General features: G+C 39.3%; 1 protein-coding gene across 1 annotated transcript; it reads right to left on the reverse strand.

Moving 5' to 3' along the window:
* Positions 1-215: 215 nt before the first annotated feature.
* On the reverse strand, positions 216-1,795 carry LOC138880705 (uncharacterized). The gene is made up of 2 exons (XM_070160880.1): positions 1,372-1,795; positions 216-793 (listed from the first exon to the last, which is right to left on the reverse strand). Exons 1-2 carry the CDS (start codon positions 1,793-1,795, stop codon positions 216-218), a joined length of 1,002 nt encoding a protein of 333 aa, XP_070016981.1.
* Positions 1,796-17,480: the final 15,685 nt, after the last annotated feature.

The following is a 17,480-nucleotide window of genomic DNA, read 5'->3' on the forward strand; positions in this document are numbered from 1 at the left end:
GGCAATGGGTACTTGTTCTTGATGGTGACTTTGTTCAACTGCCGATAGTCTATGCACATCCTCATCGACCTATCCTTATTATTAACAAACAATACCGGCGCATCCCAGGGCGAGACAATAGGTCTAATAAAGCCCTTATCAAGCAAATCTTGCAATTGTTCCTTTAATTCTTTCAACTCTGGCGGGGTCATGTGGTATGGCGGAATGGAAATGGGCTAAGTGTCTGGAGCCACATCGATGCAAAAGTCAATATCCCTGTCAGGTGGCATCCCCAACAGGTCTACAGGAAATACCTCTTGAAATTCACAAACAACTGGTATGGAATTCATGGAAGGAACCTGTGCACTGGAATCGCGAACATAAGCCAAATAAGCCAAACACCCCTTCTCGACCATACACCGAGCCTTCATATTAGAAATGAACCTACCAATAGAATGACCAGTCCACTCCAATCGAGGAAACCCCGACAAGGCTAAGGTCACAATCTTGGCGTGACAGTCCAATATGGCATGATAAGGTGACAACCAATCCATACCCAGGATGATATCAAAATTGACTATATCCAGAAGTAGGAGGTCTACACGGGTCTCAAGACCCCCAATAATAACCACACACGAGCGATAGACACGATCTACAACAATATAATCACCCACCAGTATGGACACATATACTGGAGCAATCAAAGAATCATGAGGCACAACCAAATATGTAGCAAAATAAGATGACACATAGGAGTATGTAGACCTTGGATCAAATAGAACTGAAGCATCTCTACTGCAAACTGAAACCGTACCTGTGATAACGACATCAGATGCCTCAGCCTCAAGCTTGGCTAGGAAAGCATAACATTGGGGCTGGGCCCCACCACTCTAAACTACATCCTTGGGATGACCTCCTACTGGCTGGCCTCTACCTCTAGCGACCTGACCTCCACCTCTAGCTGCCTGACCCCTGCCCCTAGCTGGCTAAGCAGGCGGTGGAACACCCGGTGCCTGAACCATGGCACAAGAACCCTGATGCTGAGAACTGCTCGATGCGCGAGGACAAAATCTAGCAATGTGCCTTGGATCGCCACAAGTATAACAAATCCTCGGCTGCTGGGACTGCTGACCCTGAAACTGACCCTGACAGCCTAAGTAACCACCCTGAAACTCTGGAGCGGAGGTGCACTGATAGGAGCTGGTGGTGCACTATAGGGTGGCTGATTAGAATACTGCATATGAGAATCACGGCCACCTGAAGCATTGTGAGAAGCCTGAAGTGCTGAATGAAACGGCCTGGGAGGATGGACCTTACCAAAAGAATACCATCCTCCAAATGAGGAATCATTGAACCTACCAGAATGATGAGGCCTCTTGTCAGATCCCTAACCACTCCCCTGAGCTAGAACTTCCTCAACTCGCCGAGCCACATTGGCCGCATCCTGAAAGGAAATCTCGCTACCCGTCTCCTTAGCCATCTGCAATATGATAGGCTGAGCGAGTCCCTCAATGAACCTCTTCACTCTCTCTCTCGATGGGGAGTATAGAAGGGCATGGCGAGCCAAATCAGCAAACCTAGTCTCGTACTGGGTGAAAGTCATAGAACCCTGCTGAAGATGCTTGAATCGCCTGCGGTAGTCCTCTGTCTGAGTGATAAGAAGAAACATCTCGAGAAATAGCTGAGAGAAATGGTCCCAAGTCAAGGCAGGCAAACCAACTGGTCTAGTCAACACAAAATCATTCCACCATCTCTTGGCGGACCCTATCATCTGGAATACAACAAAGTTGACCCCATTGGTTTCCACTATCCCCATGTTCCGCAACACCTCATGGCAGCAGTCAAGATAATCCTAGGGGTCCTCAGATTCTGCCCCATTGTAATGAACCGGGAAAAGCTTGGTGAACTTATCCAACCTCAACAAGGCCTCAGAAGACATAAAAGATCCACCAACGGCCTGAGCCACAATAATTGGCTGAGTTACTCCTACTGGCTGAGATACTGGAGTCTAGAACTGGGGAGCCATCTGCTCCGGAGTGCGAGTTGCAGGAGTCTGTGCTCCTCCCCCAGCCTGAGAGATGGTTGGTGCTATAGGAAGTATGTCAGCCTGAGTGACACTCTCCATAAGTCCCACTAGACGGACCAAAGCATCTTGAAGTACCGGGTTAGCGATGAACCCCTCTGGAACCTGAGTCGGCCCTGCTGGAATGGTCTGGGCCGGAACCTCATCCTCAAACTCTACCAGTGGCTCCGCTACTGGCACTGCTGCTCAAGCTCTAGGCTGAGCCCTGCCCCTGCCTCAGCCTCTAGCACGGCCTCAACCTCGTCCTCTACCCCTCGTAGGAGCTGCCACTGGGGGCTCGTGCTGCTGATCAGTGGATTAAGCGGTATGTGTTCTCGCTATCTTCAAAAGAACATAGTAGAAGTTCAATTAGCATTAAAAGGTCAAATCGCACGACAGAGAAGAATAAATGTGAGGTTATTCCTATACTCTGTAGCCTTTGGGGGATAAGCATAGACGTCTCCATACCGATCCCTCAGTTTCTACCTAGCTTGTTTGTGAAATGTGAGACCTAGGCAACCTAGGGCTCGGATACCAACTTATCACGACCCAAATATTTCACCGTCGGGATTGTGATAACTCCTAACTCTTGAATTTTAGGCAAACCAACAATTACGGGTTTAACACATTAACAATTAACCCAAACAGAAATAAATTTTAACTTAAGCTAAACAGATATAAGATGCGGAAGTGTTATAAAAATTTAAGATACTCCAATACATGTCTACCCCAACAATCTGGTGTCACAATTCACAAATATCTAAGAAGTTCTACAAATACTGGTTTAAAAGAATTACAACTGTTCTCTAAATGGATAGAGACAAATAATCCAAAATAGGGGGAAAGGGGACTCTAGGGTCTGCGAATGCCGGCAGATCTACCTTGGGTCTCCCGTGGACTGAAGGCAACAACCGCAACACTAATCACGTGGTCGAGCACCGAAATCTGGACAGAAAGTGCAGAGTGCAGTATCAGTACAACCGACCCCATGTACTGGTAAGTATCAAGCCTAACATCAGCGAAGTAGTGACGAGGCTAGGACACGACAACCATATAAACCTGTGCAGTTAAATCATATACGAGAAACAGTAATAACATAATTGAACAGATAAAGACGGGAAATGGGAACATGCTGAGGGGAATATCAAATTCTGACAGTTATAGAGTAAAGAATCAAGGTAAATATCAACTTTGAACCAATAGAAATGATAACATAGTAAAAAGTGGATGGCATCACCCTTCGTGCTTTTACTCTTGTCCTCACCATAGAAATCAACAAAAAACGGCACGGCATCTCCCTTCGTACTTTTAATCTCTCATAATCATGGCACGATATCACCCTTCGTGCATTAAAAGTCTCTCACAATATCGTGCACGTCATCACCCTTCGTGTTTTACACTCTTCCTCACCCAAACAATAGAAACAATAACATCCCGACAAGGGAATCAACAATAGAAACAATAACATCCCAGCAAGGGAATCAACTATAACCAATCTCGTTTCAATAGTTAAATTCACAAAATAAGTCTCGACTTGAGTCAATACTCAACAATGGTCAATTACCAGGAAAATATCATAAGTCTTGTTCAACATGGATAATCATCAACGAGTGAACTAGTTTCGAAAAATTTACAACTGTCTAAAGTTGCATCATCTTTATAATATATCATACAACCATCTTCACAACAATCAATTCTCATTGACGAAAGTCCTAACTTAGAAACCAATATCTTTGCCTTATAGAAATCACCAGGTAAGTTGATATTAGGGTCAACTAGTTCACTCATATTGTCAATAAAAGAGTTCATGGCTGCTTGAGACATATTCCAATCAGATTTGATACTTAGTAATCTAACTGCAACAGACAACTTAGAGTGCGGACTTCCTTCACGTAGTGGACGACTAGCTTCCTCTAACTGTTCATAAAAACGTTTTACGTCATCATTAGGAGTTTGTTCAACATTTTCATTGGGCTCACCCCCAAAGTGCATCCCAAAAGCATCTGCAACCATATCTTGAATTCTAGAATCAAGATTTGTATTCTCCACTGACCTACTACTTTCACCAATAACCATGTTATGAAATATATCATGGCTACCATCGATCTCTCCATGATTAGTCCACACAAAGTAATTCTCTATAAACCCCTTCCTATAAAGATAAAGCTTAACTACCTCCGGTTTTTCAAACTTCATACAGTCACACCTGACACAAGGGCACCTAATTACTCCTTCACTTTGGTATGGTGGAAGTGACATTGCATGTCTAATAAAGTCATCAACCCCTTGTACAAAATCCTCCCGTAATCACCGCCGATTAGGATAATTCCTATTGTACATACGATGTTCCATCTATACAAATAAAACAAGAACATTTATAATGTATTCTATAATTATAAATTAATTAAATCTCTTTTAGTAATTCATGATAATTATTTTTTCCTAATTACACCAAAATTAAATTATTTTAAATATAAAGTAAAAGTTCAATTTATACCTTACGAGTTTAAACATAAACTAAAAGTTCAACTTACATCATAAAAATTCAACTCATACCTAAAAGGTTCAATTTATATCCTACAAGGTCAATTCATATCTTAAAAGTTCAATTCACAAGAACAAAACCTAAAAACTAAAAGTTCAATTCATATCCTACAAGTTTAAACATAAAGTAAAAGTTTAATTTATATCTTACGAGTTTAAACATAAACTAAAAGTTAGGATTATATCCTAAAAATTCAACCCATACCCTAAAAGTTCGATTCACAAGAACAAATCCTAAACCCTAGATTCTAACTAAACTATTCAAGACAATACAAAGTTAATAATCAATTGAAACACTAATCAATTGAAACTAATTCATAGCTAATAAACAAAACATTAGATTTATACACAAAAGATATAAGTTGTAATTCAAACCTAGAATTTTTAGGAGGTGGAGAAGGAGAGACGCGGTAGTGGAAGTGGCAGCGGCGACGGCGCGGCGGCAACTGGGCGGTGGCGACGCGGGGTGGGGAATGGAATTTGTGTGAGGGAAATAAAGAGGGAGAGGGGAAGGTATTGAGTGGGAGTTTAAGGAATTTTGAGAAGAGAGATATGAGAAAATGGGGGAATCCCGTATATTTCACGTCTGTTTTCAGACTTACCAACCAACATTGGTCGGTATTTTGGTCGGTACATTAGTGTTGACCGTTTGACCAAATACTGACCAACGTTGGTTGGTTACTGTTTTAAAAAAATTGTTTTTTTTGTTTTTATTTTTTAAAATATTATAAGCTATAAAAAATTATTATAAACGATAAAAAAATTATTATTAACTATAAACATTTATTTTATTTAACTATATAATTATTATAAATAATTATAAACTATAAGCATGATCTTTACATAAAATTATATTAACTAGGTAATTGCTTTTAATAGATTATAATAGCATCTATCTAAGTAAATATTTTAAGTTATATTTAAGTATATGAGTAATTTCACACAAAGATACATACACTATATTGTAATTGATGATCAATCTTATACATTACTACGTACGAATAATTTATCAATTAATAAACCAATATAATATTATTCTATTTTAGGTCGAGACGTTTTGTTTTTTATATTAATCGATATAGGTCAAAACATTTTTGTCACGACCCTAAAATCGACCCGGTCGTGATGGTGCTTATCGTGAAACTACGCCAGCCGACACAACTCCTGAATTAACCATTAATCAATAAGAATTATTTTTAAGCTTTTAATTAATCAAATGTTTCATAATGCGAGTCTAAATGAACAGTGCGGAAATAATATACAAACCCGACATTGGGGTGTCACAAGTCACGAGCATCTGCTAAGGTCTGAATATAATGAAGAGTCTAAAAATGTACTAAATATAGTCTAATGGAAACAAGAGGGAGAAAAGCTATGCTGCGAAAGCCGGGCAACTACATTGCTAAACTCCGATGACTTTGCCTCTGAGAAATCAACACCTGCTACCGGGTGTCAGAAATACCTGAATCTACACATAAGGTGCAGGGTAATGTGAGTACTCCAACTCAGTGAGTAATAAAGGTAAATGAAAAATGAGCAGTAAGAAAACACGTAAACCACGTCATAATGCTACAACAAATGCACTATATTTCCAAAACAGTAGAAATCATTTAATTCGTAAATCAAGCTCAGTTTTCGTAAAAACCTTTTAAAACAACTTTCAATAGTTTTAAACGAATGATAAAACGGTGAGTAAAAAGGATGGAAACATAAAACAGTCTCTCGGGCAAAACATGTACCTTAAACCACCCCTCAGGCATAATATCAACAGAACTAGCCCCTCGGGCTACCTCACAATCACTCGTAATTAGCTCTTTGGGCATATCATAAATAAAGATCCTCCCCTCGGGCAATAACATGAAACAACATCAGCCCCTCAGGCTATATCACATCTCATACTAGGTACCCGCGCTCACTAGGGGTGTACAGACTCCGGGAGGGGCCCCTTACGGCCCAAGCGCAATATCAAGCCATCTCGTGGCATAATCAAACAGGCTCTCGACCTCATATCAAGCCACCTCGTGGCATAACAACTCAGGCCCTCATCCTTACAATCATAATCAATACCACACTGCTACGGCGCGCAGCCCGATCCCATAATATCCTCACAACACAGGCCTTCGGCCTCACTCAGTCAGAAATTTCTCAAAGCCACTCGGGCACAGTAAAATATGATGCTCTGCCCAAAATATCATTCAAAATATCAAAAATGAGTAAATATGGTTGAGTTATGAGAATAGTAGAATACAACATAACTGATTACAAATATAAACTAAAAACAGTGAGGAATAGTAGTAAAAATTCCCCAAGGAACCAAAACAATTGGCACGAACCCCAATTATGGCATTCAGCCCAAAACATGATAATAATTTCCAAAACACAATGATATCAAACAGTTACAATCAAGCACTTAACAGTCATACGCACTTTACAATCGTCATCTAGTGTGTGTGTCACCTCAAAGTAGCACAACGACGTGAAGTTCGGGGTTTCATACCCTCAGGACAAACATTTACAATCATTAGTTACCTCTATCCGGTCCAAACTCTAGCCCGTGATGCCTTTTCCCTCTCGAATCGACCTCCGGATGCTCCAAAACTAACCAAAATAAGTACATAACCATTAAAATATGCTAAGGGAACAAAGCCCACTCGAAAATATCCAATTTACATCAAAAATCCCGAAATTGGCCAAACCCAGCCCCCGGGCCCACGTTTCGAAATCCGATAAAAATTGTATCAATAAAATTCTTATCCTCTCATGAGTTCATACATACCAAGAACATCAAAATCGGACATCAAATGCACATTCAAATCCCCAAAAGAATTCTCAAACGTTTCTTCCATTTTTTCCTCAATTTCCACTCTAATTTCTCAAATTAAATGACGAAATTCAAGACTAAATCATGGAATTAAACCAAATATGAGTGAAGAATACTTACCCCAATAGCTCCACTAAAAATCTCCTCAAATTTCACCTTATCACGAGCTCTCCAATGGTTTTTGTGATATTGGACTTAAACCCTCGATTTTGAACTTAAACATTCTGCCCAGTTATTTCCTTCATCGCGATCGCGGAATTTGCCTCGCGATCGCGAAGCACAAAAATGGACTGCCCCTCAATTACCTTACGCGATTGCGGAACAACACACGTGATCGCGAAGACTGCCTAGCCAACTCACGCGATCGTGACCATGCCCACGCGATCTCATAGAACGATGCCTTCCACTTCTCACCAACCCACTTTCTTCTACGCAAATGCGACCTTGTCCACGCGTTCGCGAAGCACAACTTCTCAGACATCCGCTATCGTGAACCCCTTTCTACGAATGCATAGAACAACTTCTCCCCCAGCCCCAAAATAGTCTACGTGATCGCGATCCCTCTACGTGATCGCGAAGAGCAAAATGCCTGCAACAAAATACCAGCAAAACTGCTACTTTCCATACATAAATTTGATCCTTTTAACAACCCGAAACTTGCCCTCGGCCCTTGGGACCTCAACCAAACATGCCAACATATCCCATAACGTCATTCAAACTTGTTCAAACCTTCGGAATGCGCAAAACAACATCAAAAGACCAAGATCACATCAGATTCAAGTCTAAGAATTTCAAAAACTTCCAAATTTCGCTTTCGATCAAAAAGTCTATCAAACCTCGTCCGAATGACCTGAAAGTTTGCACACACGTCACACATGACACAACGGACCTACTCCAACTTCCGAAATTCCATTCTGACCCCCAAATCAAAATCTCACCTATCAACCAAAAAATGCCAAAATTCCAATTTCGCCAATTCAATCCTAAACCTTCCACGGACCTCCAAAATACATTCCCATCACGCTCCAAAGTCCCAAATCATCTAATGGAGCTAACCAAATGATCATAAAAATTCCAATCCGAGATCATATACAAACAAGTCAGAACTTGGTCAACCCTTTCAAATTTTAAGCTTCAAACTAAGAACTATTCTTCCAAATTCATTTTGATTACCCTGAAAACCAAAACCAACAATTTACATAAGTTATAATACACCACACGGGGCTAGTCATGCCCGAGAGCTGGTGAGAGAAGTGCAAAAGCTCAAAACGACCGGTTACGTCGTTACATCCTCCCCCACTTAAACATACGTTCACCCTCGAACGTGCCCAGAGTTCTTCTAAAACCCATCAAATTGTTGTGTAACCTTACCATGCACATACCTAGGGGTGATCCCATCACCCTATCTCATATAGGTCCGATAACATAATGTAACTGATGTTTCGCAATCCAACTTAGCCCATAAACCTTAGAACCACATTTCCACTTCAGAAATCCTTTACAATATTAGAATCTCACATTTATATTGTGAATAAGCCCGAACAAGCTGTAACAAGCCATACCTGCAACCTCAGATGCAATTACATGATGTACCACATAACTCAAACACTCGTAGCGATAACTTCTAATCACAATAGTTGCTCAAAACAAACGAATATTGATAATAAGCCTCTTATCCAATAAAACCTCATTCAAACACTTCCATATACTGCCAATGATAAATGAAACACATAGAAAGTCATAACCATTCCTCAGATCAACCATTCGTGAAGCCACTTCTCTTTTGACAAGGACCATAACAATTTCTAACCCGAACATCGATATTATCCTTCCATCATGCTGAAACCGAATCCGTTTGTATTCATTATAGATCCCAACAATCTCATCTAATCCAACACAAATACTTTGGTGTCTTTGACACATCAATACCATCTAAAGCCGCAACTCGTGCAATCCACACACCAATAAGTAACAATTCGAACGTACTCAAATCATGAAAAATGACCCAAATGAAAGCGCTATACCGCAAGCTCACCAGTACCACCACAACACAGTGCTGAGAACCTATCACATATCGTAGAAACAGAACACACGAATCTAACCCGAAGGGTCATACCTCCACATTGTTGATACCCAATTTTTCCCTATGTATTTTATACCCAAAATATTTTCAAAATAGCATATATGTGCATATATAAGCACGCCCAAGGGTTTTGGTATTTTTATGATTTTTAAACCAATTTACTACCTATTTTAATACCACAAAAATCCAAAATCATTCCCAAAATTATCATATTTGATGAATAACTTTCATTCTTATATTTATACCAAAATATAATTAAGGTGATTTTTGCATATTTTTACCAATTTATTTGGCATTTTCAAAACTAAATTGCACATAATTACAATTATAGCCTTAATAGCATTTTATAACAATAAAATTTTCTCCAATATTTTTAAATTAATATTTATATAATATTTGCCTACCTAGTATTTTTAATCTGCTTTTAAAATCGTTATTACTATTTTTATAAAATAGAAAGGGGAAAAGTGGCTATTTAAAACCTAGCCCCAGTTGCATTTCAATTACAGCCCAAATTGCACCCCAATTCGACCCAATTTCAATCCCCAAATCAAACGACCCAATTTCAATTTAGCCCGCCCCTGACCCAACTAACCTAACCCGCCCGGCGTCCCCTTTTAATCCAGGTCTGATCAACGACCACGATCTGTTCTTTCCTTTTTAATTCCCACTTACACCCTAACCCTAAATCACTTCTATCAGATACGCCGCCTCTAAACCATCGTCCTCTCAAACTCTCTCTAGCCTTCTCTGAAACCCTAATCTTCCCCACCGGTTTCTACCCTGTTTCACCTGAACCCATAGCATCCCAAGCCCTGGGTGACCTGTACTCACCTCCATGTGCTCTTGTACACTTGCTGCTTGAAGAATCAAGGTCTGACCTTGAAGGTTTTCGCTCAGATCTCCGCCGATTCAAGTTTTACGGCCATCTCCGGCTTTGCTCCGGCATGTCCTGATCCTATCTCTGACTCATCCGACTCAGATCAGACCTTTTCCAGGCCTTTCTCGCCTCTAGGGCTCTTCTGAAACCCTAGCCTTTCGAGGTTCTCCTAATTTCTCTAGATCTATTCTAGATCTATGTTTATTTTAAGGTTTTCAAACGACGAAGTTTCTTTCAAAACTTTGCTTTCAAAACCGTTCATCTTCTTCGACTTAGGGTTTCGTTAGCTTTATTTGCTCTACTGTGACTCTCATGTGTTCTTACTGTATTTGTTCTACTGTGATTCTTGTGTCTTTTTCTTCGACTATACTTTCTTCTACCGTTTCCTTATGATTTCTTTTACTGTATCTTGTTCTTTTATTATGTTTTCATGAAATGTGTAAGGTCTTAAGTTCCTTTGGGTTTTCTGAACTTATTTTGTTGTTATTCCTGCCTGATTCACTTGCTTTCGTCTCTACACTCAAACCCTAGAATTTGGGGGTTTCATTCGAGTCCTTGAGGCCACTTGTTACGTGACTTGTTTGCTTCCCGTCTCTGAACTTGTTTGGTTTCAAATCCCTAATTTTTGAGTTCTTGAAGTTGTTTCATCTTTGCCTGACCTTCTGCATGCTCTCTGATATTCCCTCTTGCCAATAGTCCACTACTCACTGATTTTTGATTGAAATCTAGCCTCGCATGTTTAAATCTTATGCACTCTTTATAGGTAGAATTTCCCACTCAGAATAACCTCTGATTTTGGGACTGATTTCAGACTTCCTTGTGTAAGCCTGATTGATTCATTCCTTGTTTAATTTGAAGACCCTCTTTAACCTTTCGATTCCCCTATTTTCTGACTCGGTTCATTAGTGATTTTGAATCTCTGATTCCCTGATTTACTATATACTAATTGATTTACTCCTTGCCTTATTTATTTAACCGTGTGTTTCAAATTCTCCCCTATGTATTTACCCCTTATTTGTATGTTATACACAATGTGTTACTTGATCCCCTTTCCTTAAATAAAACTCTGCCCTTTTACCTTTCAAATTCGGACTCCTTAATTAAAGGAATCCCCTTCTCCTGATTGATTCTAATTGATACTGAATTATTCTTTGCCTTGCTTACTTGCCTGGTTTTTAAACTATAAATGCCCTGCTCTTTTTTCTTTAAACACACGAACAATAGAGTTCAAAAACACACACACACACTAAAAGCTCGCTTCTCTTTACCACTATTAGTACTACTGTTGTGTCTAGTCGGCTGAAAGCCAAGGCTAGACTATAGAATCTTGCTTGCTTTTCTCAAGTGTTTGCTGAGGCTTGAGTGGACTCTCTGGCTGTTTTCTTGCTTTGTTTGTTCTGCTGTTTGAAAGTTGCAACTGGTATGTCTCCATAAGTTAAATAACATTATCCAAAACTATGTGTTTACTTCTCCCTTTAACATGTCTCTCACTATTTATTTGTATTGTGCTTTCCTGCATTCTGTAGCTATACTTTAGTCTGTTATGTTCTTTCTTCATGTTTCGGCACCTTTAAGTTATGTTATGCTTCCTTGTCCTTCCTTGATGTTTTTCTATACATGCTTTCCATGTGAACCCTTTCCCTTTGACCCCTTATGTGTGAGTACTATTCTAGGTTAGGGTAGCATCCCATTGCTATCCATGACCTGGGACCAGGTTCTCTTGAACCTTACTCAAATCAGTCCCATTCCCTTCTTCCCCCTTTATGTGTTGAGCCTTGACTAGAGTCTGGTAGTGTCCTAATCACCATGCAGGCTAAAGTTTGACTTTAAAAAGTTTGCTCTTTATTTGTTTGGATCAAGTAAAGGGTCAGGGATGTGCCAGCCTATACTCATGGCTGGGTATGACCACCCTTTGCTCTGATTCCCTCAACTCCCCTAACTTTACACTTACTCCTAGTTCCTTAAGTTTTGCCCCCTTTTGGTAAGCCCTACTTTGGGACCCTTGAGCTCCCTCTGAACTTGGATGCCTGAGGGCTGACATTTCCACACTGCACTACTCTGTTGCTATTATAATTACTCAAAGTGTTAAGCATTGCCTGGAGTTCTTAAGACTCCTTGGAACTTTGAAAACATTCTGAGTAAGGAGAATGCCTTGGAACTGGAATCTGGATTTGGTGAAACACATGTGTTGGACATTAAGGTTGCATTAGGCTTCCTCGGATCTGTCTGTAGTTTTGATGTATTTATTTTTAGTCTTTTCCTTCCAGTTCTGTAATAACTTTGTAAAAGAAACTCGAGGAAAATATTAGTAAAGGGTGTGGGAGGGGTTTTACATTCTTGCATCAGTAGGGGTAGAAACCATGCTTTAGGATTGTAATTTTTTTAGAAATCCTGCCTATAGGTCTTTTGTGCTTTAAATTTTACTAGAAATCCTGCCTATATGTTTGTTTAATGTTCCTAATTCAGTCACCTAGATACCATGCCTATAGGGTTTAACGTTTAATCATATTGCAAATCACTAGATATCCCGCCTATATGATTCTAACATTCATGTAATCAATTGCATATAGAAACCATGCCTATAGGAAATGCATATGCGTTAGGCAAACTATAGGGTAATTAAACATTCATCTATTTACCAACTCTTTAACATGCCTTAAAATCAAGTATTGATACCATGCCTATAGGGTTTCGTCTCAAACCTGTCTGATTTGTTTAAGCAGTAACAGTCCGTTAACTGGTCCTTGATGTCTTGATGTAATGATTTCAATAAAACTCTTGTAAACCAGTATGCTTTTAAATCCCTCAAATCGGCATCTTTTTTCTAAAACAGTTTCTTTCTAAACATTCTGTCTAAATGTTTTACTCAGACCCTGAAATTGTCTTTTAAAACAGTTGCAACTTACCCTTTTCCTTAGATATTTCTATCTCTGAAACTCTCTCACAATCATTTCTGTGTTTTATTTTTACTGCAGTCCATACTTTCTTTTCAAAACTCTTCTGCATTGGACTACTTTTTCCTGAAACCAGTACCTCTAAATCACTAGCTTGAAATACCTTAATCTCTGACAATCGGATCCGAGTTGCCTAATGTAGACTTTCTGTCTAACTGTATGTGTTGAACTAGTCCGCTTTCTGCTTGATTTTTTTTAACTTAAGACCAAATCAATATATGCTAAGACATGCTAAACTAAGTGTTTGTTTGGTTAAGGGGTTTACTTGAGCCTTACCTATTTGTTTTGTTCATCCTTATATTTGTTACTTGTTTTGTATGTCGCAATTAGAATTTTAACCTTTGAACCCCATATATGCCTATATCCCTTTCCTTCCCCTTTAGGATTAGAAGTCCTGATACCCCGGGACTGATAGGTTGGGACGGGTAATAGCATGCAATAAATAACGATACCATTTTGCGCCTTAACACCTTAACGGGGTGGGAAGGGTAGATATGGATATGATGACCGATGCGCTAATATCACGTGCGACCCCTCTTCTAAGGAGTGATCGCTGGGTATTGCATTGAAGTAATCCATATTAATTATAAACTTAGGACTCCTCTCCTTTTACTTGCTTTCATCTCTTCTTGTAAAACTATTCAAATCTCTTTTTCATGAATTTCTGCCTTCTCTACTTATCTTTGAAAATTTTCAACTTGGTCGCAATCTTATGTGTGAATCCTTATTTGAGCCTTGATTGTTTACTTGTAAAGTCATAATTGCAACATGGCCGGGAACCACACTAGTGGATCTTGAGGGGTGCCTAACACCTTCCCCTCGGGATAATTTCTAACCCTTATCCTAGTCTGTGGTCTCTTCATCTCAAACTCTTCTTAAAGTGTCCTAATGCACTATAAACATTAGGTGGAAACTCTTCAACTTCCAAACTCAATTCTCGAAAGGGAATAGAGTTGTCCTCCCAATGTCGTATACCCGATTTCTGACCCCACGGTTAGAGGAAAAGGGGGCGTCGACAGCATGGCGACTCTACTGGGGATTTTCTTTAGGCTTTTACAATTGCATGTTGCTTGTGACTTTACTATCTCATTAATTGCTTTATTTACTGTCTTTTATTCTTTCACTACGAAACTGACTTGGCTCTTCATGTCTTTTCTCTCCTTTAGCTGCTTTCCTTTATTGCTTTATTTCAATGCTGTTGTAATTACTACTATTATTGTAATCATTTATCTTATGAACGTGGAAATACATGTCAACTTGTTTCATTCTTGTAAACTGCATCTTCAACATCATACTTCACTCGTGCCAAACAAACACCATAGCAACGCTTATAATGAGTGGTTGCGCTCTTCCAATATTATCACCTTTAAATTCGGCAAAGGCGTATTTGCGGTAAAACCAGTCGATCAGTGGTGCAGTCGACGGTTCCGTGCCTTTCCCTCTTGAGTTGTCCGCTCAAGGGTACCTGTCTAACACCCCAATAGAAACCTTACTCTGTCTAACTGTGCATGCATCATGGTTAAACATAGCCGAGTCAGTCATGTTGTCCACATAATGACTCATTAAGATAGCCTTGTCCAAAGTCCATCGGGTTTCCCTGAAACCCAAACGGACACCTACATGTTCTGTGCATTTATTTGGAGAACTAAATGCTTTTTATGCTGATTATTGGTATTAAATAGTCGAGTCCGGTGGGGGTGAGGTCTTAACCCTTTTGTTTTGCAGAAAATGAATGACAAAGTTCCTGACTTCGGTATGGTAAACATACCTTCACTCTTGCAGACTTGGTGGAGAAACCTCCCATCGAGCAACCAAATCAACGAATGGAAAGAGGGAGTCACCAAGGCTAGTGAGAAGCAAGAATACCTGGAGTACAACTTGCTGGAATTGGAAGGGAAAGTGAGGAAAAGAGTCATCGACTGTCAAAATGTTGAGGAAGGCAAAGGAAAACGTCTGGTGATAGCATTTTTATTGGAAAATCTGTGCAAGCTGGAGGACTTGATCAACAAGAACATTCAACCTGAAGAAGGTCCTTCTGGGACCAAGTAGTTAGGAGTCTTTCTTTTCGCTTTTAATGTAATAAGGCTAATGGCCATTAGTGACATTTTTACTTTCCGCTATTTTAGTGTCATTTTGGGATTCATCTTATTTTTATCAATAAAATGAGGCACTTAGCATTATAAGTTCCCCAAGCTAATTTGTCGCTAGGCCTACCTCGGGCACAACGAGGCACCCAAATTAGGACGCGATTTATATTCTTGCACAATGTGTTTAATTATTGCAACATTTTCTTCTCATAACCTGCACTAACTTGTTACCTTTTTGTTTTTCTTTATTTTATTCCCCTCCCCAAAGGTTAGTTCGTGCATTCTGGCACCATCATCATACAGTAAGAGATCCAATGCTCAGTCAGCAATTGGTCAATCAAAACCACCAGGGCCCGGAAAGCTTCGGGGTAGCAAGGCTAAACAAAAGCACCATGCATCATAATTTTAATTTTTACTAGCTGATTTTATTTCCGCATTGTCTTTAATTTGAAAAAGAGCTCTGATATTCAAAACAATTATGAATCTAATCGAAGCATTTCAGTTTATTATATATCTCGCTCTTATTATTTTCCTATCATTCACTTTATTTTACACAGTATTACTATTACTTGCCCTGATGATGAACCATTGATTGTGACTTGCAACGAGACAACGCAACAAACGGATACGGACTCCGAAGAGGATGATATACTAGAAGAGGTCGTTAGAGGAGTTGAGAATTTTGAAAATAGGCCTGTCACACCTCCTTTTTCCGCACCCGCGAGGGCGCAGGGGAGTTTTTTTCCAATTAAAGGACAATCGAAACGGGATTGGTTTATTTATTTCAGAGTCGCCACTTGAGAGATTTAGGGTGTCCCAAGTCACCAATTTTAATCCCGAATCGAGGAAATGAATGACTCTATATTACAGTCTGCATACCAGAAATACGGATAAGGAATTCTGTTAACCCGGGAGAAGGTGTTAGGCATTCCCGAGTTCCGTGGTTCTAGCACGGTCGCTCAATTGTTATATTCGGCTTATTTATCTGATTTTTTAATACAATTATGAACCATGTGCAAATTTTATCTTTTACCGCTTTATTATCATTATTTTTTAGGAATGTGAACATCGCTTAAAACATATCTTTGGACTGTGTCACATGAAATGCACCCACAATCCGAAACATATTTTATTTGATGTTTTAGGATTTGGATTTGGGTCGCATGAAATACACACCCGAGTTTAAGAAAGTAGATTATTAAACGCGCGTCTAAAGAGACTATCGTGTTATTTTTTGGGAAGGCCGTGAAATTTGCTAAACGGACCTCCTGAATTCAAAGTAATTTTAAAACAAGTATTTACTGAGGGCCCCGCAATTTGGGTTTTTATTCGGCGAGGCTCATCTCATTCTTATTTTTTTTAAAAAAAAGGAATTTGCAACGTCATGGACATGCATCTCGGGCCACGTCACAATCAATGTGCCCGTGACTAGAGACATACTTCGACTCCGTTGAGATTTGGATTTGGGTCACATAAATGTGCACCCGAGTTTAGGGAGATGACATTATTAAAGGCGCGCCTAAAGCGACTAGCGCATTGTTATTTTGGGGAAGGCCGTAAAATTCGCTAAACAGCACATCCCGAATTCTAATTATTTAATATATACCTTTAGAGGGCCCCGCAACTTGTGCATTTTTCGAGGCTCGTCTCATTTTTATTTATTTATTTATTTTTATATATATTTTTTCTTTAAAAGAAGAGGTAAACTTAAGGTTACTACATTTTTACTTTATCTATTTAAAGAGTTAATTCAAAGTTATTAAAATATATTGCAAGCCATGCTGTACGCAACGCACTAGTGGTTCATGACAAGTTCCATTTAACTATGTTCCGAATTGGAGCCGGGTCACATGAGATGCACCCCCGGTTCCTTTAATCTAATTACATGCAAACCAACAATATTGCCACAAATTACTAATTTGACGCTATTTATAAACTATCATTCTTTTCCCTCTAAATCTAGTTTAATGAAATATAAGCTACTAATCTAACAATAAATGGCAAACGTCTAACAATTAGTGATAAACAAAAATATAAAACTAACAACAGAGCATAACATTAACAAACAAC

The sequence above is a fragment of the Nicotiana sylvestris genome, chromosome 11, assembly GCF_000393655.2.
Source record: "Nicotiana sylvestris chromosome 11, ASM39365v2, whole genome shotgun sequence".
Classification (NCBI taxonomy): domain Eukaryota; kingdom Viridiplantae; phylum Streptophyta; class Magnoliopsida; order Solanales; family Solanaceae; genus Nicotiana; species Nicotiana sylvestris.

What these genes read in the sequence shown, in the direction of transcription:
- LOC138880705 (XM_070160880.1), bottom strand. Translation starts at nt 1,795, where the DNA reads ATGGGGATAGTGGAAACCAATGGGGTCAACTTTGTTGTATTCCAGATG. An exon ending in AGTTCTAGCTCAGGGGAGTG is followed by an intron (nt 794 to 1,371) that starts GTTAGGGATCTG and finishes TCGTTATCACAG; the next exon opens with GTACGGTTTCAGTTTGCAGT.